At 42.2% G+C, this 26036-nt stretch overlaps 2 protein-coding genes across 7 annotated transcripts in view; both read right to left on the reverse strand.

Annotated features, from left to right (window-relative positions):
• The window catches only part of TXNDC11 (thioredoxin domain containing 11), a 71181-nt gene extending 68558 nt beyond the window's left edge, over positions 1–2623 (reverse strand). The window contains exon 1 of the mRNA XM_063796667.1: positions 2465–2623. The gene's annotated coding sequence lies outside the window, so the exon portion shown is untranslated. The remainder of the gene's footprint in view (positions 1–2464) is intronic.
• A 97-nt stretch (positions 2624–2720) lies between these two features.
• Positions 2721–26036, reverse strand: part of ZC3H7A (zinc finger CCCH-type containing 7A) — a 47111-nt gene continuing 23795 nt past the window's right edge. For 5 of the 6 annotated variants that reach the window (XM_001144462.7, XM_016929444.3, XM_016929442.4 and 2 more), the window contains exons 10-23: positions 22859–23063; positions 21103–21167; positions 20382–20568; positions 19484–19645; positions 17552–17748; positions 17115–17215; positions 15584–15765; positions 14778–14854; positions 14017–14150; positions 13513–13618; positions 10548–10656; positions 8361–8494; positions 4793–4956; positions 2721–3634 (exon numbers count right to left, since the gene is read on the reverse strand). In XM_001144462.7, the coding sequence (XP_001144462.1) occupies positions 3445–3634; positions 4793–4956; positions 8361–8494; positions 10548–10656; positions 13513–13618; positions 14017–14150; positions 14778–14854; positions 15584–15765; positions 17115–17215; positions 17552–17748; positions 19484–19645; positions 20382–20568; positions 21103–21167; positions 22859–23063 (2013 nt within the window). In that variant the 3' untranslated portion in view covers positions 2721–3444. Of the gene's footprint in view, positions 3635–4792; positions 5031–8360; positions 8495–10547; positions 10657–13512; positions 13619–14016; positions 14151–14777; positions 14855–15583; positions 15766–17114; positions 17216–17551; positions 17749–19483; positions 19646–20381; positions 20569–21102; positions 21168–22858; positions 23064–26036 lie in introns of all 6 variants that reach the window. The other variant, XR_010152272.1, reaches the window with a different exon arrangement.

The raw sequence follows: 26036 nt of genomic DNA on the forward strand, positions 1-26036 counted from the left end.
AGGTTGCAGTGAGCCAAGATTGCGCCACTGCACTTCAGCCTGGGAGACGAGCGAAACTCCATGTCAAAAAAAAAAAGTAATGAAGTACTGATACATGCCACGACACAGGTGAGCACTGGAGAATTATGCTAAGGAAAGAAGCCAGTCGTAAAAGGCCACATATTATGATTCCATTTATACGAAATGTCTAGGACAGGAGAATCCCTGGAGACAGAAGGCAGGTTAATGGATGTCCACAGTTTGAGAGGCAGGACAAGTGTGTAGATTCTGGGAGTGATGGCTAAGGCGTGTGGGCTTTATTTAGGGAATGAAAATATTCTAGAATTGATTGTGGTGACGATAGCACAACATTGTGAATATGCTATGCTAAACACCACTGAATCGTATGCTTACAAATGGTGAAGTTTGTCAAGTGAATTGTATCTCAGTCATTTTTTAAACATTAAAAAAAATCAGATAACATGCCTGAGTTGACACACTAGTTATTACTTTCCTCTACAAATAAAATGGGATTGGAGTTTGCTTGTTCACTTTTTTTTTCCCTTTCCTTTTATCCCCTCCCTGCGCACCATGCTCTTCTCCAAAGCTGCTGCAGTAAACCCAGCACTTGAAGGATGGGGGTGTGATCTCACCGAAGTAATTAACATTGACTCCCTAATGCTGAGACCAAGGCTGTGTGGCAGGCAGGGTTCTTAGCTGCAAACCAGAGCATGAAACTGGCTGAGTTAGCAGAAATTGAATTTACCAAAAAGATGGTTCAGAGCTTAGAGAATTGCTGAGAAGGTGGAAAGCTGAAGCACAGAAAATGCAGGGAGAGTTTGGAAAAAAAATCTCAACACTCATATGATCGTCAAAGGTTGTTTTTAGCCTAGATTCCAAAGGGTAAAGCAACTGGCTTTTTAATCATTAAACAGGCTGGGTGCAGTGGCTCACACCTGTAATCCTAGCACTTTGGGAGGCTGAGGTGGGGTAATCACTTGAGACCAGGAATTCAAGACCTACCTGGTGAAGCCCCCATATCTACCACAAATACAAAAATTAGCCAGGCATGGTGGTGTGTGCCTGTAATCCCGGCTACTCGGGAGACTGAGGTGGGAGGATCGCTTGAGCCCGGTAGGCAAAGGTTGCAGTGAGCCAAGATCATGACATTGCACTCCAGCCTGGGCTACAGAGTGAGACACTCTCTGATCTCAGTAACCTCCACCTCCCAGGTTCAAGCGATTCTCCTTGCCTCAGCCTCCCAAGTAACTGGGATTACAGGCACCTGCCACCACACCCGGCGAATTTTTGTATTTTTAATAGACATGGGGTTTCACCATGTTGACCAGGCTAGTCTTGAACTCCTGACCTAAAGTGAGCCTCCCGTCTCGGCCTCCCAAAATGCTGGGATTACAGGTGTGAGCCATTGTGCCTGGCCCAGAGACAACTTTTTATTATCTATTCTCCCTGGAAGAAGAGGATATAAGGAGTTTGGGAGAAATTACATGGAAGGAAAAAATGTAACAACCATCATCAGACTAGGGAAACTCAGCAGAATAACATTACCATTTCATTCTACAGCAGACATCACCCTAACACACGATTATTTTTGCAGTTAAGATGCACCCCTGAGGCCAGGCACGGTGGCTCAACGTAGTCCCAGCTACTCGGGAGGCAGGAGAATGGCGTGAGCCCGGGAGGCGGAGCTTGCAGTGAGCCGAGATCGTGCCACTGCACTCCAGCCTGGGCGACAGAGCGAGACTCCATCTCAAAAAAAAAAAAAAAAAAGGTACACTCCTGGGTCGGGCGCGGTGGCTCACGCCTGTAATCCCAGCACTTTGGGAGGCCGAGGCGGGCAGATCACGAGGTCAGGAGATGGAGACCATCCTGGCTAACGCGGTGAAACCATCTCTACTAAAAATACAAAAAGGAAAAAAAAAAAATTAGCCGGGCGTGGTGGTAGTCGCCTATAGTTCCAGCTACTCAGGAGGCTGAGGCAGGAGAATGGCATGAACCCGGGAGGCAGAGCTTGCAGTGAGCTGAGATCGTGCCATTGCACTCCAGCCTGGGCGACAGAGCGAGACTCCACCTAAAAAATTAAATAAATAAATAAATAAATAAATAAAAAGATGCACTCCCGATGCCCCTTGTTCAGTGACTGGCCTCCACTGCCCCCGACACATGGAGGGAACCAGACTCTGCTAGTATTTTTAGAGAGTCACACATGGTATCCCATGTCACTCCATTTCTCTCACTCCTTGCAGCCATGCCCTCCTCTCCATTGGTCGGCTCACACAGAAAAAAGACCCTTTTCTGTTTCCCCACATCCCACACATTCAACGTTCCCATGAGGAAGTGACTTTGCTTAAGGGTTTTAAGGCTTGCTACATCACAGCCCAGTAGATCCTGACTTTAAAGTCTCTGAGCCCTATCAAAGGTGTTATGCCAAACAGCCGTCTTGGTGGTATTCCAGCCCAAGTCTTACCAGCTGACCATTTTTTCTCCCTGCTCATGTAGCTCATTTGAATGAAACACAGGAGCCCCAGAAGAGCCGATCAGTAAGAGTCCCGGAGCCCAAATTCGGAGGAGAGGACGAAGTCAACAGCTGCTTTCATGTCCCAGTTTGCATTCTGTCGGTCACTGCCTAAATGAAAATGTTTTTGAAAAAACCATCTTGATTTTTGTACCCAGTTTCAACAATTCTTTGTGGGAAAGGACCACAGGAAAAAATGAAAGGCATCTATATATAAAATCTTTATTACAGGCAGTATTGGTCCATACACTAACACAATACCAACAGTACAGGTTTAATCTTTCAAAATCATCATTTAAACAGCAAAAGACCAAGAAATAAAATTTAAGTCAATTAATTATTTTTCAAAATATTCTCAATGCACATTATCCTTAATTCCCTTATTATAGTGAAACATACAAATACAGAAAAATACCCCATTTAACAAATACTAGTGTTAAATGGTTATTTGGCTTAAAATCTGAGTTAAGAAAATCCTTTTTAGCAACCTACATACAGATAAGTAGCAAACTTTATTATATTAAACAAATTCATTCTGCTAAAACATGTAAAGAATTTCATCCATCATGTATTCTGATCCCAGTACAAGTGTTTATTCTCTTACCGTCATGATTCTTATATGAAGGACCAACTCAAAGAGTTGTCCTAGATATAACCTTATCCTCTTCCCCAACACACTTCATCCAAAAGTCTGTTCAACAGATGGCAACCGGGTAGCAGTCACTTCACCATCTGATGCCAATGGTTCCGTGAGAGCGTGGCCAGGCCTGTGAAACAGCCCATTTTCCTACCTACTGTGGGTTGCTGCTCAGGAGGAACGATATACGCCAATACAAGCAGAAAATCTGCAGCTCCTCTGCTATGTGCCTTAGAACACTTTCAATTTTTCTGGTCAATGCTCTGATTAGGTATCATACATAAAAGCCAGCATATTAGTTTAAATCTTTAAACAAAAAACTATATTTTCCAAAGTCATTATCATTTGGGCCAATTAAGTGATCTTTTCGTGCTTTGTTGAGCTTCATCTTTAGGGCATCTCTTCTTTCTTCCCATTCATGAAGTTCGGCATTTCCATGTGCAAATTTACAGCTGTTTCCTTCTGGGCAGGTGCCATTCATATACCTGTAAGGAGAAGTCAGCTGCTCAGTGTCCATAAGTTGTTTCTAAAAATCGTGTCATGATTCTTGAAACTGTATATTTCACTAGCTTTATGATTTGCATACAACTTTTAGTTAGGAATCTCAAGCCTAGAATGGTAAATATTTTATAGCCATGACATCTACAATAGAAAAATCAGTACTTTATTTAAATATACTCTATGAAAAGTACTGACTGATAGGAGAAAAAAGACTATAGTTGTTCCTGAATGTAGTAGAAAGAAATCAGAGGCGGCATCAAGGAAAAAATGTCTTCAATAGTTTTAAGGATCACATGGATCTAAATTAGGGAATTAAATATTAACAGTGATTTAATAAAATAAGCAATTCAGAATTACTTAGTTTTTCACTGAAAAACCTTTTTTTTTTTTTTTTGAGACAGAGTCTCACTGTTTGTTGCCCAGGCTGAAGTGCAGTAGCGCAACCTCGGCTCACTACAACCTCCACCTCCTGGGTTCAAGTGATTGTCCTGCCTCAGCCTCCTGAGTAGCTGGGATTACAGGCACCTGCCACCACGCCCGGCTAATTTTTGTAGTTTTAGTAGAGACAGGGTTTCACCATGTTGTCCAGGCTGGTCTCGAACTCCTGGCCTCAAGTGACCCAACCGCCTCAGCCTCCCAAAGTGCTGGGATTACAGGCGTGAGCCACCATGCCCGGCTGCATTGAAAAATTTTCTAAGAAAACTTAAACAAAGGAGTGATACATATTAACATCTTCCTTTGATCTAAGTTCTAGATTTTAAATATAATGTAAAAGCCATTTCAAATCTGATGAACATTTACTGTGAGCAAAGGTTGTGGCAAAGGGTTTGAGAATCACAGCTGTGAACGCAAAGGTCATTTGGGCAAATTGGAATGAACATGCTTCTCTATTCAATTATCCTAAGACATTTCAAACTAGTATTGGAAGACTATTAAATCTTTTCATATAACCTAAGAAGAGTGAAAGGAATGGTTTGATGAGCAGCGAAACACTTTGAGCCAAAACCCAAGAATCCTTCAGGGTCTGTCAGAGCACAGCAACATTACAACTTTAACACCCAGGTATTCCGTGTCAGCTGACATGTCCATGAAAATTTGAGGTCAGCAATTCTGACATGGAAAAATTGTAGAAACCTACATACCTATCACAAATACTGAAATAGCCTGTTGGGAAGCGGTGCTGCCAGCAGTACTGGTCGTCCTCGGTGTGGAAAACCTTCTCTTTGTGCTTCTCGGAGGAGATGTGGCCCTGCCACTGCTTCTCACTGTTGCAGTTTTTCCCACACATCCAGCAGTGAAAGTCCACCTAATGTGCAGCAAAGACACATGTCCCATCAGTCACCTGATGTGAGATCCAGACTCAATTCCAGGGAGCCCAGGCTGGTGGGAGAGCCAGGCAAGACATAAAACTCAGGTTAGAAATAGGGACAAGGAAAGGACCACAGCATGGGGAAGCAAGCCAGCACTCAGGACACAGAGAAGAAGGGTGACAAATGCTGCCAGCTGTCCAGGAAATCTCCGGTAAAGAGGCAATAGGAGCTGGTATGCAAACAAGGATGTTTGCTGGGAGAACAAGAGGCAGGTACAAACAAGGATTCAGGGAAGAACTAACACCATGAGGAAAAGCAGAAAGGATGAGAAAGACCAGGACATGCCAACTCCAAAAGGACGAGCAGCAGCTCCATTCAGTGTACGTGAACTGAGCCACTGCTGTGGCATCAGGAATGTAAAGACACTGCCCCTGTGGGGAACAGACCTATACAAAAGGAAGTGTTATGAGGGGATTTAAGTGCTACAACAGATGCAAACTATAAGTGTTGGACAGTATTTCCCAAATGTCCTGGGCAATAATTATCTGCAACACTGGGTAAAAACAGATTTGAACTCATTCATTGTGGGGTATAAATGAAGACTTTTTATTACTTTATTTTTTTAGAGACATGGTCTCGCTGTCATCCAGGCTAGAGTACGGTGGTGCGATCATAGCTCACTGCAGCCTTGAACTCCTGGGCTCAAGTGATCCTCCCACTTCAGCCTCCTGAGTGGCTAGGATTACAGGTGCAAGCCACCACGCCCAGCTCTAAGACTCCTTATTATGAAACACCCCAGGTAGGCCTTATTTATTTATTTGTTTATTTTTGAGACAGAGTCTCACTCTGTTGCTTAGGCTGGAGTGGACTGATGCGATCTTGGCTCACTGCAACCTCCATCTCCCAGGTTTAAGCAATTCTCCTGCCTCAGCCTCCTAAGTAGCTGGGATTACAGGCACCTGCCACCATGCCCAGCAAATTGTTTGCATTTTTAGTGAAGAAGGGGTTTCACCAAGTTGGCCAGGCTGGTCTTGAACTCCTAAACTTAGGTGATCCACCTGCCTCGGCCTCCCAAATTGCTGGGATTACAGGCATGAACCACCATGCCCGGCCCCAGGTAAGCCTTATGATCCAACAAGTCGAGGTGACCTGCTCTAGAAACACCAAGGAGCAGTTGGGCGCAGCGGCTCATGCCTATAATCACAGCACTTTGGGAGGCCGAGGCAGGAGGAGTGCTTGAGCACAGGAGTTTCAGACTAGCGTGGGCAACATGGCAAAATCCCCATCTCTACAAAAAATACAAAAATTAGCCAGGCGTGGTGGAGAGCACCTGCAGTCCTAGCTACTGAGGAGGCTGAGGTCGGAGGATCACCTGAGCCCAGGAGGTAGTGGCTGCAGTGAGCCATAACTGTGCCTCTGTACTCTGGCCTGGATGACAGAGTGAGACCCTGTCTCAAAAAAAAAAACAAAAAAAAAGGAAGAAAAAAAAATATATATATATATAATAAAATAAACACCAAGGAGCACTTAAGTAAAGGTAGCAAGGGAATCAATGTGGCAAAGGTAGGCATTCACAGGGCATGTCACAAGCAGAGAGACGCTGGGCAAGGCCAGGCCACACACAAGGCCTGCAATGGGCAATGAAACTGGATCTGACTGAATCAACAGAGACGGAGGTGCCAAAAAACAAGAAATAAGGGCAGTAACACATATGCTTACGTAAACTTTTAAAACCACATCAAGTGGAACTATAGATTATTTAAGAATAAATGTAGCTGGGCACGGTGGCTCACGCCTGTAATCCCAGCACTTTGGGAGGCTGAGGCGGGCAGATCACGCGAGGTCAGGAGTTTGAAACCAGCCTGACCAACATGGTGAAACTCCGTCTCTACTAAAAATACAAAAATTAGCCGTGCGTGGTGGCCGGCACCTGTAGTCCCAGCTACACGGGAGGCTGAGGCAGGAGAATTGCTTGAACCTGGGAGGCAGAGGTTGCAGTGAGCCAAGATCACATCATTGCACTCGTGCCTGGGCGACAGAGCGAGACTCCGTCTCACAAAAAAAAAAAAAAAAAAAAAAAATACATGTGTTGGCCGGGCACAGTGACTCATGCCTGTAATCCCACAGCTTTGGAAGGCTGAGGCAGGTGGATCACAAGCTCAGGAGTTTGAGACCAGCCTGGCCAACATGGTGAAACCCCGTCTCTACTAAAAACACAAAAAATTAGCCGGGCGTGGTGGCAGGCACCTGTAATCCCTTGCTACTTAGAAGGCTGAGGCAGGAGAATCGCTTGAACCCGAGAGGCGGAGGTTGCAGTGAGCCAAGACTACCGCATTGCACTCCAGCCTGGGCAACAGAGTAAGACTCCATCTCAAAAAAAAAAAAAATTTTTGAATAAATGTGTCATCCTTAGGTAAACATGGCCTGGAAAAATACACACTGGATCTGTTCCCCTGGGGAGGGGAACATATGGGGTTCTAACTTTATCTGTGGCATTTATTTATTTTATAATAGGAACTACAACAAATTGTTAACATCAGTTAACTTGCGATGGTGGGCTCAAGATATTTGTTATATTATCCTCTTCACTTTTTTGAAATTTTTAAAAGAAAACCAAAACAGTTAACAGACCACTGGTAACTTAATGTCCCCAAGAACTATAGAGGGAGAGGCCAGACTGCAGGCGTAAGCGGGGAATGTAAGGTCCGGCGGGGTAGACAGCCCACATTCCTGAGCCACCTGCTGGGGCCTCCCACTAGGGAAGAGTCACAGACTCCTCATACTTCACTAATCCATCAGGACAACCCCACTCGGAGACATAAATAATCTGCCCAGGGTGCCAGGCAAGTAAGGAGAGAAACCAGGACTTGGACTTACGATTCTCTGGCTCCAAAGTCAGAAGGATTGAAGAAAGGATTTTTTCACATGAGGAGACTTAAGCTAGTGGCAGGAAACCACTAGAGAGAGAAGATGAAGACACAGAACAGAGAAGGGCAGGCAGTGAGTGAGGGAGCCGGGTTTTGGAGAAGATGGGAAAGAAAAGAAAGGCCGGGCATGGTGGCTCACGCTTGTAATCCCAGCACTTTGGGAGGCCGAGGCAGGCAGATCACGAGGTCAGGAGTTCGAGACCATCCTGGCCAACATGGTAAAACTCCATCTCTACTAAAAATACAAAAATTAGCTGGGCGTGGTGGCACGAGCCTATAATCCCAGCTACTTGGGAGGCTGAGGCAAGAGAATTGCTTGAACCAGGGAGGCGGAGGTTGCAGTGAGCTGAAATCACACCACTGCACTCCAGCCTGGTGACACAGAGAGACTCCATCTCAAAAAAAAGAAAAGGGAAAAGAAAGGCTCCATCAATGGCTCGGCAAAGAGAGGGTAAATGACGCACGGTACTCACTGTAACTTCAGCATAATCTGTTGGCATGTGAATTTGTTTTCCATTTTCCTTGTTTGACTGACTGGCTATGTCTTCACTTTTTTCATTTTTTTGACTCTTGAGCCATAGTTCGTAAAATTGCTCCATATCTTGTACTAAAGAAAAATGAATTACTTTCAGCAGCAGCAACTAAACTCCATTTAAATACATGCAACTGTGTGCATATTTTGTATCAGTCAGCATACAGTTCAAAAGAAACTCAAGGGGGCTGAAGGAGACTATTATATTAGACATGGAGAGATCACCCAGTTCAAGCAGCAGGTAAACTCTCACGCATAAGAACTACTTTCAGGACTGTTAGATGGCAAATATTAGTTCTCAGGATTAATTAACCCCTCCCTGCATTTGCATGACACTTTGGGGATGTTTAAAACTCAGAAACCATTATAAACAGTATTGTCACAAAAGCCTCACAACTGCCTCTGTCACCCTACGTTCCACACTCAGTGTCAGAGCTACAACCACACAAGGCTACTTACGTGGCTTGGGGGACTTGGAGCTGATACACTCCTCACTGCTTACTGAGAAAGATGAGAAACATACTACTACTGGACCAAGATTCTGACCCTGATGGGAGTCCATCAGTCAAGCCACAGTCCCAGAGGGCGGATATGCTGGGCTGCAACTGACAAGACAACCATGACCAAGTGCTGGGCAGTGGCTGCCAGTTGCTTCCTATGGTAAGAACAGGTGTATTCTGCATTATTGCCAAGTGCTAAAGCCGAGGTTTCTCAGCCTCCATGCGGTTGACATTCTGGCTAGAGAATTCTTTGCTGGGGGTATGCCCTGTGCGTTACAGGATGGTGAGCAGCATCCCTGGCCTCTACCCACTAGATGCCTGAGCAACTTCTGCCAGTCATGACAATGAAAATATCTCCAGACATTGCCAAATGTCCACAGGAAAGGGGAGTGGCAAAATTTGTTCCCAGCCGGGCACGGTGGCTCACGCCTGTAATCCCAGCACTTTGGGAGGCTGAGGCGGGTGGATCACAAGGTCAGGAGATCGAGACCATCCTGGCTAACACGGTGAAACCCCGGCTCTACTAAAAATACAAAAAATTAGCCAGGTGTGGTGGCAGGCGCCTGTAGTCCCAGCTACTCGGGAAGCTGAGGCAGGAGAATGGTGTGAACCCGGGAGGCGGAGCTTGCAGTGACCCGAGATCACGCCACTGCACTCCAGCCTGGGTGACAAAGCGAGACTCTGTCTCAAAAAAAAAAAAAAAAAAAAAATTTGTTCCCAGTTGAGAACCACTGTGCTAAAAACTCTGGTAATGAGGATCTGGTTAAAACTTGGCTTTGTTGTCTGCCTAACGGTTTCTAACAATGTATCATCAGGCAAAGATTAGAGATAAACTAGAAATGCTTCTTCCTTAAGACCAGTGGTGGCAGGAGTCATTGCAAAAGCCTGGTGCGCAAGGGCATCTTCAGTCAGGCCGGACTGCATGGCCTCACTCCCAGCAAGACAGCTAGAGGGAATCCCGTCCACACACCACTGACGATCTATGTGGTTGAAACATGGCAGGCAACAGTCAAATCTGGTTGGTTCTTATAATCCAGAGACTGCTGTCAGTATACCTTTCATCAGTTTACTTAAGATTAAAGAATAATGATCCTTGTAGTAAAACATTTTATGGTCAAAAGTGAAAGGTTGTCTGCGGCTCCTCTCAAAGGCTCCCACAATAAACTTGGAATTTGACCAAAATAAACATTCTTTCCTTGGACCTCTGATTCTGAGCCTGTTTGATTAGTAATGCCTCCCTGAAGAAACCGCCAATTCTAACCTGGTTAATTCAGAGGGCAAACTATTTCCAATACGAGCAGATGATCTGATTTAAACAGTCAAGGGAGTACTGAACTTCCCCAGGTCATTTTTTAGGAATACATCTATTACATGTAAGGATGCATGCAGACCTATATATTTATATCCAAATCTGACCTAACCAAACACAGATCAGATGCCACATTCTACCCCACTGAGGCTGTGCCCACATTTTCCAGGCATCATCGCCAACAGAGCTACTGATGAAACGGGGCAACCGTTTAGAATGCAAATTGCTTTCTGTGTTCACAGGAAGCTGGCATATTTATAGAGAGGAAAAGAACTTTCAGGCAAGCTAGCTCAAGGACACAGCTAAAAGATTAACTTACTCCCATTCTCCTTCATGTAAGTCCAAACTTCTCTTTCCTCAGGACTATGAGCAAAGGAACAGTTTCCAACATATTGACATTTTTTCCCAGAAGCAATATGGTTGCACAGCTGTATAAAAAAATAGGAATATGATTAAGACAAAGTACACCTAGTAAAACGGCCTAATTTTTACATTTAAGCAAAAGAAGCATTATTATCCATGCTAATACTTAGTAATCAAATTCTAAAGTAAGATTAATTTGACTCTACTCAAATTAACTATATGCTCTAAATATATGAAATGATATTAAGGTTTCTATCTCAAAATTTTTCAAAAGAAAATGTCCAAAACAGAGTAAAGCATGGAACATTTTCTTACAAGAAAATGTCTACAAACTCACTTACTCAGAACATTTAATCTCCACAATAAACATCCCTGGCCCTCTCAGTCTGACAGCTCCTGTTTCCCTGCCCAATACTAATGATTCCTCCACATCAGCACTTGAAAGCAGTAAAGAAACTGCAGGCTACTCCAAAGGGTACTGAACAGTGCCCAAAACATTTCAGAAATTTAACTTACTTATAACCAGTACTGGAAACTAACCTCGGCCATAATTCACTACATATGCATTATCAGAAGACAATTATCACACTAGCCATACCATGGAGTTACACAGCTTTCAAATAATACCTCTTCAGGTTATTTGTATTTTTATTTAACAAAGTAAATACAGTGATACTGGTAGGAAAATAAAGTGATCGTGATCAGCAGAATGCAGACTTCCCTAAGAATTATGAGCCAGGAACCAAGAAAACCTCCATCACGGAGAATGCATTCTTGAATACCATCAACCTACTTGTCTGTATGAGGTATAAATCCTAGTACAACTAATTATTAGCTTATCTTAGTTTGTGCTTCAACGGCAGCTGGCCCTACATTATTTAGCTTACGTGGCATTAAATGCTTAGCATCTGTCATGTTTTTCAGAGTTTTGGCTAAAACTCGGTCAGCCCCCTTAACACTGTACATTTCCTCCCTTGGACCAATGTCAGTGACCCCACCCTTAAAATCTTCTGCATAAAGTCAGTACTGGATAAAATAGTCATATTCTTTCCCCCATCAAACCCCAGTAAGTACTTAGTCATATTACTAGGGAAACATTTACCGAAGTCTTTCAAAGCTCAATGATAAGGAGCAGGAAGAAAAGCAGGTAAAGGAGAAGGCCAGGCACTGTGCCAGGTGTTTCCATAACACCATCACACATAATTATTCCCAATTACAGGTGAGCAAACTGAGGCTGAATAACTTGACTGGGGCCCTTCTGGCAGACTTTGAAGCCCATTGTCTTTAAGCCTCACCACACTCTCTACACACATACACACATATAGTATAATTTCTTCTTTAAGAAAAAAGGTCCCGGGCCGGGCACGGTGGCTCACGCCTGTAATCCCAACACTTCGGGAGGCCGAGGCGGGTGGGTCACTTGAGGTCAAGAGTCCGAGACCAGCCTGGCCAACATGGTGAAGCTTCGTCTCTACTAAAAAAAAAAATACAAAAATTAGCTGAGTGTGGTGGCACACGCCTGTAATCCCAGCTACTCGGGAGGCTGAGGCAGAAGAATTGCTTGAACCCAGGAGGTGGAGGTTGCGGTGAGCGGAGATCGCAACATTGCACTCCAGCCTGGGTGACAGAGCAAGAAAAAATGAAAAAAAAAGAAAAAAAAAGAAAAAAAGTCCCTTAGCAATACCTAGTATGGCAGGCGAAAAAAAAGAGGAAATAAGCTACTGTAATGTTGCACAGTAGTACACCATGTTCAAGATTAAAGAATAACCAATACTCTAAGCAGCTGCCTCAGGAACCAGGGTTGTTCTCAGTTGTACTCATTTTATCAAAGTACTTGATATACATATTATGTCCATCATCCTTTAAACCACAGGAAATCAAGGTTCCAAATAAACCCCTTTCCCCCTCGTACATAACCCATTAATAAAATCTGAGTCTAAAACCACTTTGGATAAAACACAAACCTACCAAAGCCTCGAAAAGGCTGGCTGTGTTACTTGCGTAAGTTTTACAAAACTGCAAGGTACTGTAGGTGGTGAAAAATACATCTACCTCTGCTTCAACTCCTTCTTGCAGTTCAGAGAGAGGCCTCATTTACACGGGGACTCTACAGTCCATCTGCCCTGCTTCTCTGGGCAAAAGGTTCCCTCCACATTTCCTCCATCCAGGTAGAGAGCTTACTACCTGTAGATGCTCCAAGTGTCCCTGTCTGCTAACGCACGTGTGAAGTGCCTCTAGATGCTCTCCAGACCCTCTCTCTCGTGAAGAAGAAAGTCCCGGACAACTCAAGTGGTTTGCTCAGACAATCATCTTCAAGATCAGGTAAGGTGCTACAGTGTACCAAGATGAAATGTGGCACTGTGTGAATGAAATACTATCCTAACTTTAAGTTAGCCTAGTGTTTTCTAGTTTTTGAAGAACATGTTCCTCTAACATTGAACATTTTTCTTTGGGTTACTTTTAGAAAGTCTTATAAAGTTAGGTGTCTTGTAGCTACGTATCCCTTGCTGCAGTGAAAGAGACAAGGCATGATAAAAACAAACTCATCAATAGCATTCATAATACTGAAAACCTTAGGTTTGGTATCAAACCAAAGAAATCACAATTAAATAAAATTTGCTCTCATTCCCTCTCCAAAGTAATTCATCTAAAAAATAAGTTAAATTGTCCCCATAACTTTTCCTCAGATCCACTATCTATTTACTTTTTCCAAGTAACTCATAAAATTCCAATCAATATGAAAACTGCTATGGAACCATACATATACTAAAGGGAAGGAAAACCAAAGAGGAACCATTTAAATAGCATTATTACTGACGAATATTATTTAAAGGGCTTGAGTTTCAATCTGAATTACTACTATTTTCTAATGATTTGAAATGCCTAATTTAAAAAAAGTGGCTTAAAAATTACGTATGTACATCAAACTGTAAAGGCATTTGTTTCTTTGTGGGGAGAGGACGGATGTTCATCCACTTCTTACGTTCAATAGACATCACTCTCATCGCACGCCGGTCTTTGGTCCACCTAAGAAAAATGGAGTTCAGAAAAAAACAAAGACACACAAGCAAAAGACATAACACAAAGGGAGAGGCACAAAGTTTGTACCTGAGGAACCAGAGAATTTTTTTCTCAATGCTTCTAAAAGAAATACCTTATGATTCTGTATTTTCACTTCCTATTGTCATTTACAAACATTCCCTACAAACTCTAAACAAATTGATAAAATACAGGAAAAAAACACTACTTGTGAATTCTTATCTACTAGGTCCTAAAAATCTCTTCCCTTGTGTCTGTAATTATCCTAAATTATCTATTTTTCTCTCCTCTCTTCAAAGCCTTAAACTTTTTTCTTATGTGTATAATTTTATACCTACGAAACAGAAAATTACAAAATAGGAATTGTTTCCACACACAATACTTACGAATGCCTTGCTTTTGCACTACAATATTTTCTGTTTTTGTCTGGTTCAATGACTTGACCGTTTCTCAGACACTGGGCGCACACAAACTTTATCTTCATATTAAGAAATCCAGGCATTATTTGATTACCAAGTACCTTAAACAATTAAAAGATTCGTTTTAATTTTTTTAACAGAAAACCAGTTTTCTGATGACAAAATACTAAATCAAGATGCATTTTTTTCACAATAGTATACAATTTCCCATTTTTATCTGACTTGATTTGACCATTATATCTGATAACTAAATCTCCAATTCTCCCCCCAAATGTAAGAGAATATCATAAAAGTAGATTATAGATGCCAAACTTTAATTTATGAAACTCATCTTTGAAATTGATGACTAGAATTGTTTCATTTGGGTCAGGGGTGTTGAGGGGAGAGCAATGGAAAAACGAGACATGCCAGGTGGAAAGCTAAACTATAAAAATAATCTAACCCCCTTACTCCAAGAACCCGTAAAGCCCAGAACTCCAGTTGTTTTGTCAATTAAACTAAATAAGAAAACAGTGTCCTACACTCTTGGCAAGCATTGTGGGCTGCATAATTTTTTTATGATGATCAACTAAAATGCAAATTGTTTTTTCACATAAGAATGACTCACCTGAATGAATATTAAGAAAGTAACTGGACTGTAAGTGTTAACTGCATCCACCAACAACCAACATCTATTACGCAATTCCAGAAAGGACACCAAATGCAGAAAGTACACAAGAGAAAAATACCTGCGCTCCAGGTACATTTGCTTCCAAATTCTGCCAATATCGTTTAGACTCTTGAGCAATAGCATCATGTGAGATACCTGGGGAATGTACAAGCCTTCCTTTAAATTATATCTATAAGAACAACAGCCCACCAATCTGGGTGCAGTCAGACGTGGAGAACCTTCAGCTTCCAATCTATTCTCATACCTCCTAATCCATCAGCAAGGATGAATACCACGTTTCTCTTTTTTGAAATGGAATATACACAAATACAGCTCTCTGTGCTTTCTGAGGAATCTTTCCTCCCAACAATTGCATGTATCAACTTGTATCAGTAATCAATGACATGAGAACACACTCAAAATAGGCAACTCTAAAAATCAAAAGTTTGAAGCTCAGGACAAAAGCAATAGCGTCACCACATCTGGTTGATGGAGAAGGGGAGGTCTCCAAATTCCTTTTTGGTTTTTTTTTTTTGAGACAGTCTCGCGTTATCACCCAGACTGGAGCGTAGTGTTGTGATCCTGGCCCACTGCAACCTCTGCCTCCCAGGTTTAAGCAATTCTCATGCCTCAGCCTCCCAAGTAGCTGGTATTACAGGCGCCCACCACCACGCCCGATTAATTTTTGTATTTTTTGTAGAGATGGGGATTTTGCCGTACTGGCCAGACTGGTCTTGAACTCCTGACCTCAAGTGATCCATCTGCCTCAGCCTCCCAAAGTAGTGGGATTACAGGCATGAGCCACCACGCCAGGCCCAAATTACTGTTTCATTAAACCCTGTCTGCTCTTGAGGAGACATACTTCTCAGTCGCACTCAAACCTACCTGTTTCATTTTGCATTATCCAGACTTTCAGTTCCACAAGACTATGGGCATAAAAGCACTCATCTTCCCTTAAACAGCCATACCGAACTTCATGTCGACATAAATCAAGCTGACACTGACCATGAAAAGAACGTATTTTGGAGTATTTTACTGTTGTCTCTCGCAAAATGTGGACAAGGCACCTAAGATGAAAACAGTGACATTTTAATATTGTTCTGCCATAGATTTTTCAAATATATATATATATAAAGTTCTACACTGACAATACATTTAAAATTTTTTTTTCTCTCTTTTTTTTTTGAGATGGAGTCTCACTCTATCGCCCAGGCTGGAGTGCAGTGGCGCGATCTCGGCTCACTGCAAGCTCCGCCTCCCGGGTTCACACCATTCTCCTGCCTCAGCCTCCCAAGTAGTTGGGACTACAGGCGCCCACCACCACGCCCAGCTAATTTTTAATAGAGACGGGGTTTCACCGTGTTAGCCAGGATGGTCTCAATCTCCTGACCTCGTGATCCGCCTGCCTCAGCCTCCCAAAGTGCTAGGATTATAGGCGTGAGCCATGGCGCCCAGCCCTACATTTTAAATTTTTATCGGAAAAAAAATCATGGGGGCTGGGCACAGTGGCTCACACCTGTAATCTCAGCACTTTGCGAGGCCAAGACGGGTGGATCACCTGAGGTCAAGAGTTCGAAACCAGCCTGGCCAACATGTTGAAACCCTGTTGCTACTAAAAATACAAAAAATTGTCCAGGCGTGATGGCTCACTCCTATAATCCCAGCACTTTGGGAGGCCAAGGCGGGTGGATCACTTGAGGTCAGGAGTTCAAGACCAGCCCAGCCAACATGGTAAAACCCTGTCTCTACTAAAAATGCAAAAATTAGACGGGTGTGGTGGCACATGCCTGTAATCCTAGCTACTGGAGAGGCTGAGGCAGGAGAATCGCTTGAACTCGGGAGGCGGAGGTTGCAGTGAGCTGAGATCGCGCCACTGCACTCCAGCCTGGGAAACAGAAAAAGACTTCGTCTCAAAAAAATAAAAAAAATACAAAAAATTAGCCAGGCCTGGTGGTGGGTGTCTGTAATCCCAGCTACTCGAGAGGCTGAGGCAGGAGAATCACTTGAATCTGGGAGGCAGAACTTGCAGTGAGCCAAGATCATGCCACTGCACTTCAGCCTGGGTGACAGAGCGAGACTCTGTCTCAAAAAAAACAAACAAAAAAACCAAATCACTACATGCAATTGTTGAATTAACTGGGGGGGTACTTATATTTTAAGCCATAAAATACCTAAATCCATGTCATGAGAAACTATACATCAATAATGCTTTTCTGTTTTACATAATATATTTAGTTAATTATTCACTTTCCAGCCAAATCTACTAAAAGACATTAAAAAATTTCGTCATTGTTCTTCAAAATAACAACATAACGATGAAAGGGTAATGCCTGGACAGACATTACTACTAGTTTTTATTCAGATCTAGAAAAAGAATCTATTTTGTCATTACAGAAATTAGAAACTATCAACATACTTATTGTCTTCAAACTCATGCTTTGTAACCGGGTGAGAACAAGCAGTAGAATTATCTTTATTTCTTTTACTTATCATTCTAGGCTTATGATCAAAACATTTCTGGAATAGAGAGAGAAAGATTATCAAAAAAAAATACAAAATATAAATTTTGTACCCAGAATATTGTCCTAGTTTCAATATCATTACAAAATTAATATTCAATATGAAGTTTTAATATTCTTTTTGGTAACAGTAATAGCTAACATTTACTGAATGAATGTTTTATCACATGGCAGGACCAGAGGAATATTTTATTCATAAATATGATATTATTTATCATATAAATAAATGAATATTTATTCATTTACCAAGTGAATGTTTTATCACATGGCAGGACAATATCACTGGGCTTGCAAATTCAACTTTACAGTGGAAAATAAGTTTTGGAGAACGCACCTCACAAAGGAATATAAATTCCCCAAGATGCTCCTGGAGAAGTTTGAACACAGTAAGGTTAATCTTTCCATTGCCGCCAAAGAAAGCCTCCCGGCTGAATGCTCCTTTCCGCTCCAGTGTCCACACATCTATCTCCTCTTGGCAATAAGCAAACGTGCAGTGGCCTGAATATCTACATTCCTCCTCAGCAGCAACATCTAGAAAGACAGGGAATGGACAGACATTGAAAACATGGCAATTGGCCTGTACTCCCAGCTACTTGGGAGGCTGAGGTGGGAGGATCCCTTGAGCCCAGGAGTTCAAGGCTGCGGTGAGCAATGATCTTGCCACTGCACTCCAGCCTGGGCAACAGAGCAAGTCCCAGTGTCAAAATAAAAAAACAAACAAACAAAAAAAGATGGTAATTGTTTCCTTAAAGCCAATGAATATAAATAACATTTAGGGCATCATTTGAACTTGTCTAACAATTCATGGACAGCCTCAAACAATGATATATGCATATTATCTGGGGATGGATGGTATCAACTCTAAAAAAGAGAAGTACCACAAGCCTTAATTATTTTTATCACAGACTGTGAGAAGAGCCTTGATACTCTCATGGACCACACCTCAGCTGAAAAAAAAAAAATCATTTAGGGACATTCTAAGCTCATTCACACAAACTTGTTTGACAAACATGAAAATACGAAGTTCTCTCAAAAGCATCTTAAACACTTTTCAAGGCCTTAGCTCAGTGTTTTGATTCTGTTTAGAGAGAACTTAAGGTTTGAGACAGTCTTCTGTTTAAAACCTGGTCATAGGCCAAGCGTGGTGGCTCACACCTGTAATCCCAACATTTTGGGAGGCCGAGGCAGGCAGATCATTTGAGGCCAGGACTTCAAAACAAGCCTAACCAACATGATGAAACCCATCTCTACTAAAAAATACAAAAATCAGTGAGGCAGGGCGGCACACGCCTGTAATTCCAGCTATTCGGTAGCTGAGTCATGAGAAAATTGCTTGAACCTGGGAAGCAGAGGTTGCAGTGAGCCGAGATTGTGCCTGTGCACCCCAGCCTGGGAGACAGGGCGAGACTCTGTCACAAAAAATTGAGAAATAAATAAATAAAATAAAACCTTGGCCAGTACAGTGGCTCATGCCTGTAATCCTTACACTCTGGGAAGCCCAGGCAGGCAGATAACTTGAGGCCAGGAATTTGAAACCAGCCTAGGCAACATAGTGAAACCCTGTCTCCACTAAAAATACAAAAATTAGCCGGGTGTACTGGCGCATGCCTGTAATCCCAGCTACTCGGGAGGCTGAGGCAAGAGAATCACTTGAACCCAGAAGGCAGAGGTTGCAGTGAGCCGAGATTGCGCCACTACACTCCAGCCTGGATGACAGAATGAGACTCTGTCTCAAAAAAGAAAAAGTTAAAAACAACAGTAAAAATAATATAAAATATATTAACATCTCAATCCAAGGAACTTGCTATTAGCTCTAAACATTTTTTATAAGTCAATACCGTTATAATAACATAATGTAATAAATTACATATTAATAGATGTTATAATAAATGTAGCAAGCACAGTCCTACACCACATACTGACATTTCAGTCAACTACAGACTGCATATATAATGGTGGTCCCATAAGATTAATACTGTGTTTTTCCTGTACCTTTCCTATGTTTAGATACACAGATACCATTGTGTTACAGCAGCCTCGGTATTCAGTACAGTAACAAACTGTACAAGTCTGTAGTTTAGGAGCCACTGACTATGTCATGGATAGGCTAGGTGCGTCGTTGGCTACACCATCGAGGTTTGTGTAAGTACTCTGTGATGTTCCCCTAATGATGCATTTCTCACAATGTATCCTTGTCATTAAGCTAAGCATGACTGTAGTTCATCACTTATGTAATGTATACTAATTAAGTAATTACAGTACATACCTTTACATATATAATATGGTCCTTCATAATTTGTTTTTGTTGGTCTTGGACGTATTTTTTTCCATGATTTATCTTCAACATTCTTTATCCTACCGATTAAAATATCTTTCTTACACTTATGATCTATGTTAGCATGGTAAGTGAAATCCATTAACTTAGGGCCTGAAAAAGATGTAAAGAGGATTGCTCATATGCACAAAAAATATCATTTCATTTTACAGGTAAATTTACAAGCAGACATGAACAGATGAACATCAATTATTAAATTCCCACAGAAATCCCACTTCCACAACCCTAAAATGTAAGTAGGCTACTAAGGTAGATTTGTGCCTTTTATAATGTATCAGACAACACAATGTTCTATTCAACTCCACTCCTGCCAAAAAAAAATACCCTTACTTAACTTTAGGGAAATAATCTGGAGAGGAATTTTGATGGCTTATAAATCAGAATAAACTGTGTTTATGTCACTTGATTTAACGGTAAACATATGAAACAAGCTAACAGAAAGTATTTAATTTTCATATACATTGTATTGTATACTGGTCTTATAATGCTGTTTTCTAGTTCTTGCTCTACTTGAAAATAATCAACTTCTTAAGCATACACTGAGAACATAAGGAGTTTCATTAAAATTTCAATAAGCTTCCAAAAATAGGTAAATATTCTATTCTACATGATTCTATAAATAAAATGACATCAAATAAGAGCAGAGACTTATCCTATTATACTCCAAAGGCACTAAATCAGTAACTGCTACTTGTTTAGGAAGAATTCAAAATAGGGATTGAAGAACCATAATAACTGATGTTGTTAACATGTGTTTACAAATTCCTAAGAACTTTCAAGGTTATGAGCAAGTAGTTTAATACTCTCTGCGTGTTTGTTTGGTCCTGACCTGATTTTACAAAACAGATCTGGCAAGCTTGTCTCAATTCATGGGTTCCTTCAAGGGGATGTCTTGGAGTCACTGATGAAGGTGGTTTGGTAACTGCACTTCCAAAAAAGTTTCCAAAGTCATTTCTAGGCTGACTTGAAATTCCCAGGAAATTCTCTGAAGCAAACAAACTACCTGGTCCATTCATCTGCAAGAAAAATAAGAAGAAAAAAAAAAAAAAAAAAACAGCCAACAAATATTGCATTATCACTGAAGAAAGGAACTGAATTCATCTGAAAAATAAGATAATCTTCATAAACTGAGGTCAGTACTACTCCATCCTTAATGCTCTTCTATCTTAAAAACTGTCTCTTTCTACATTTTTCTCTCTTTTGGTTTCTAGTCACCCCCCGACTTTTTTGATCTTCCATATTATAAGTAATAAGTTCTACTGCAAAAGTACACACGCTTTACATGCCCTGATCTTATATTTCCTTGATTTGTTTATGCTGTGCTAAAGCCTCTTACACTGTCTGCAATACCGATTAATTTGCTATGACAGATCAAGTCTTAAACACAGAGCCGTTATTACTAGATGTTCCAGAAGTCTTACTTTAACACAATTTCCTGCAGCACACACAAAATTTAAGGGAGACTGTCATGTTCATTCAAATAACTCAGTTACTTAAGTAACTATTTTCAATTCAAGCGATGTATTTACAAAAGAGGAAGTGGCACTTACAAGTAAAAGGGAAGAATTACTGTTGTTAAGCGGTGTTCCCTCTCTAGAAGTTGAGGTGGACAGATCTAAAATAATAAAAAAACTTCAACAGACCTTTTCATTCTGATCACGTAATAAGAACATCAGGGCTTAGTAGCTTACTGGCTATGGCCTCCCACGCTATTCTCCCGTCCCAGTTTCTAGAAATTTTCTTGCTCAAGGTTGACACCCAAAGAGGGCTCTAGAGTCTCTGCTTTCCTCTAGAAACCAAGGGCATAGTCAAACAAATTTAAATAAAAACCTATTTTCAGAAAAATAAGCTAAGGCAGGGCCCACCAACTGCAACTACTAAAAACACCAAGAAAATTCTTTATATTCAAAAATGGGAAAAGAGCCTTTCCTTTTGAAAATATGGGGCCAGGTGCAGTGGCTCACACCTGGCAATCCCAGTACTTTAGGAGGCCAAAGTGGGTAGATCACTTGAGGTCAGGAGTTTGAGACCAGCCTGGCCAACATGGTGAAACCCTGTCTCTACTGAAAATACAAAAGAAAATTGCCAGGTGTGATGGCAGGCGCCTGTAATCCCAGCTACTCGGGAGGCTGAGGCAGGAGAATCGCTTGAACCCAAGAGGCAGAGGTTGCAGTGAGCCAAGATTTCGCCACTGCATTCCAGCCTGGGCAACAGAGTGAGACTCTGTCTCAAAAAAAAAAAAAAAAAAAAAAGCAGGAACTGACCATAACATTTTAAAAAAAATCAGTAAAGTTTTTAATTACTTTCTTTTTTTCTTTTTTTTTTTTTTTTGAGAAAGGGTCTCATTCTGTCACCCATGCTGGAGTGCAGGGGTGTGATCTTGGCTCACTGCAGCCTCAACCTCCTGGGCTCAAGGAATCCTCCCACCTCCACCTCCCAAGTAACTGGGATCACAGGCACACACCATACCCAGCTAATTTTTATATTTTTTGTAGAGAAAGGGTTTCACCATGTTGCCCAGGCTGGTCTCAAACTCCTGAGCTCAAGTGATCCTCCTGACTCGGCCTCCCAAAGTGCTGGGATTACAGGCATGAGCCACCACACCCAGCCTACTTTCTTTTTCTTAGTCTAGCACTCAATTATTTTCTCTCTGCCCTTCTGTCTCCCATATATTTTAATTTCTTTAAGTCAATCTTTAAGTCAGTTATGTAAGATTTTTGCCCTTTTAGCCACGTAACAATGCCTTCAAAAAAATATTTTTCTAGTGATTGTTTGAAGTATACATGTTAAACCTAGGATGACAGAAACAGGAGTCAGACTCCAAACTCAGCAATCTCCTGTAAAGTTAAAGCAGCAGCCACGGTTTGCTGAGCTCCACAGATGAAACCTAAAATAGACACATCTGATTGCTATCATTCTAAATACTGATCTTAAATTAGTGTTTGCCTAGATCAGAATTTAATAGCATAGGCTGTCTCTAAGACCCTTTAAGATGAGATACACCTTTACAGGAGAATACATTGTCATTTCACCCCCAAAACAATAAACTCCCAGCTTAACAAAGTATCCTACAGAAACACCAGTGCCACACACATTTCTCTTCTCATGCCTTTGCTCCTGGGTCTCCAGAATGGCACAGCTAAGTTAAGGTAAATTCAAAACTGAAGGCTTAGTCTTTATATTTTTAGCTACAAAGAAAATAATTCACATGTCTACTACCTAGAGTCAGTTAAATAATTGCCAAACAAACATTTTCATTTTGAGAAAATCAACTGCAATTGTTTACAATTTAGATTTGGTTCTTACCTCGTTTGGATTCACTCATTGAAAATGAATTTAAAGAAGAACAAAAATCTTCTAAGGATGAAGTCAAAGGTGGATAAAATTCTGAGAAGGAGGGTGGAGGAGCATACCTCGCACCAATGGGTAAGGTTCCTAACAGAGATGCCGAAAAGGGCATGCTAGGAGAGACACTGGCTGTCTGAAGGGGTCCTCTGACTAAAGCTGACGGCTGCGGAAGAAAAAAAGATGTGATTAAAATTCATGAAGCTGTCATGGGTTTGGCTGAACTACTTTCAACGCCAGCAAATAAAAGCATTATTACACTGGGAGATCATGTTACATAACAAAGTTTAGGCCAGGCATGGTGGCCTGTAATCCTAACACTTTGGGAGGCTGAGGCAGGCGGATTGCCTGAGCTCAGGAGTTCAAGACCAGCCTGGGCAACACGGTGAAACTCCATCTCCACTAAAATACAAAAAATTGGCTGTGCATGGTGGCATGCACCTGTAGTCCCAGCTACTCAGGAGGCTGAGGCAGGAGAATTGCTTGAACCCAGGAGGCGGAGCTTGCAGTGAGCCAAGATCACGCAATTGCACTAGAGCCTGGGCGACAGAGCAAGACTCCATCTCCAAAAAAATAAAAAAAAAAAACAAAGTTTAAATCAGAATCAAGATTCGTTTAAAACAATTTTAGCTACAGAACTTCTTTTCAAGAATAATTTTTAAAAACAATTGAGGTGGGATGTCTAACTTTTTTTTTTTTGAGACGGAGTCTCACTCTGTCACCCAGGCTGGAGTACAGTGGCACAACCTCGGCTCACTGCAACCTCCGCCTTCTGAGTTCAAATGATTCTCCTGCCTCAGCCTCCTGTGTAGCTGGGATTACAGGCATGCGCCATCTCGCCCAGCTAATTTTTGTATTTTTAGTAGAGATGGGGTTTTGCCATGTTGGCCAGGCTGGTCTCAAACTCCTGACCTCAAGTGATCCAACCGCCTAGAACTCCCAAAGTGCTGGGATTACAGGTGTGAGCCACTGCACCCAGCCAGATGTCTAACATTATAATCCAAATGTTACATTCATGTTTCATCTGCAAAACTTCCTTATGCTTCCCTGCCCTTACCTGACTACAGGGCTCATAAGAATTTGCATCATATGAGGCTGCGCATGGTGGCTCACACCTGTAATCCTAGCACTGTGGGAGGCTGAGGTGGGTGGATCACGAGGTCAGGTGTTCAAGACCAACCTGGCCAAGATGGTGAAACCCCGTCTCTACTAAAAATACACAAAAAATTAGCCGGGCGTGGTAGCGGGCGCCTGTAATCTCAGCTACTCGGGAGGTTGAGGCAGATAATTGCTTGAACCTGGGAGGTGGAGGTTGCAGTGAGCCAAGATCGCACCACTGCACACCAGCCTGGGCGACAGAGTGAGACTCCGTCTCAAAAAAAAAAAGAATTTGCACCATTAAAGAGGAATTGTGGGATATATGTGGTGTAGCAAGAGGATAGGTGATCCAGAGACGGGAGCTGGAGAAGCCCATGAAGATTGAGACAACCTCTCTGGAGGTGTGAACTTACAACTGGACAAGAACATACAACTCTAACTTCCCCAGACCCCATCAAAGCTGCAACTCACTGAGAGCTTCCACGCACCTTACATTATGGTATCATATGCTATCTATTTGGTTCTTAAAACAGCTCTCTCAGATACATCCTACTGTGATCACCATCATACAGATGAGGAAAATGATGCACTATGATGAAGTAACTTGCCCAGTATCACAGAGCTGGTAAGAATCAAAGCCAGTTCTGTCAGTCTTTTGCACACTGACACCATCTATTACACCACCCCTTGAAAACAGCTCGGAATTTCTCCCTATCATCACCATCATCCTACCACTGCTGCTACTGATTTATTTTACTTTATGGGAGGGGTCAGAGAAGTCTTTTTTTTTTTTTTTTTTGAGACAGAGTATTGATCTGTCACCCAGGGTGGAGTGCAGTGGCATGATCTTGGTTCACTGCAATCTCCACCTCCCGGGCTCAAGTGATTCTCTTGCCTCAACCACCCAAGTAGCTGCGATTACAGATATGCACCACCATGCCCAGCTAATTTTTGTGATTTTTGGTAGAGGCAGGGTTTTGCCATACTGGCTAGGCTGGTCTCGAACTCCTGGTGATCTGCCTGCCTCAGCCTCCCAAAGTGCTGTGATTACAGGTGTGCGCCACTGCACCCAGCAGAAAAGGCTTTCTATACAGGGATGGACACTAAGTATTTTAGGCTCTGTAGGCCACACGGTCCCTATTGCAAGGACTCAACTATGCTGTTGCAGTGCAAAAGCAGCCACAGACAGCACATAAAATGAATAGTCACTGATGTGTTCCAGTAAAACTTTACTTACGGACCCAGAAATTGGAATGTCATATAATTTTATTGATTGACTGATTGAGACAGGGTCTCGCTGTGTTGCCCAGGCTAGAGTGCATGGCACAATCAGTGCTCACTGCAGCCTCAACCTCCTGGGCGCAAGTGATCCTCTACCCTCAGCCTTCCAAGCAGTGGGACCACAGGCATGCACCACCATGCCAGGCTGTTTTTAATTTTTTGTAGAGATGTGCCCTTGCTATGGTTACCCAGGCTAGTTTCATATAATCTCCATATGTCACAAAATATTATTCTCTTTTTTGTTCTTCTCTCAACCACTTAAGAATTGTAAAAAATATTCTTAGTTTGCAAGCCATACAGAAACAGGTAATATGCCAGATTTAGCCTGTGGGCTACAGTTGGCTGAACCCCGCTTTAAAGTATGTGGTTGCTAGAGGATTATCTTTAAGAATAAGAAGTCCTGAGGCCGGGCATGGTAGCTCACGCTTGTAATCCCAGCACTTTGGGAGGCCGAGGCGGGTGGATCACGAGATCAGGAGATCAAGACCATTCTGGCTAAGGCAGTGAAACCCCATCTCTACTAAAAATACAAAAAAATTTGGCCGGGCGCAGTGGCTCACGCCTGTAATCCCAGCACTTTGGGAGGCCGAGGCGGGCGGATCACGAGGTCAGGAGATCGAGACCATCCTGGCTAACACGGTGAAACCCCGTCTCTACTAAAAATACAAAAAATTAGCCGGGTGTGGTAGCGGGCGCCTGTAGTCCCAGCTACTCAGGAGGCTGAGGCAGGAGAATGGCGTGAACCCGGGAGGCGGAGCTT

This window comes from Pan troglodytes, chromosome 18 (assembly GCF_028858775.2).
Source record: "Pan troglodytes isolate AG18354 chromosome 18, NHGRI_mPanTro3-v2.0_pri, whole genome shotgun sequence".
Lineage (NCBI taxonomy): Eukaryota > Metazoa > Chordata > Mammalia > Primates > Hominidae > Pan > Pan troglodytes.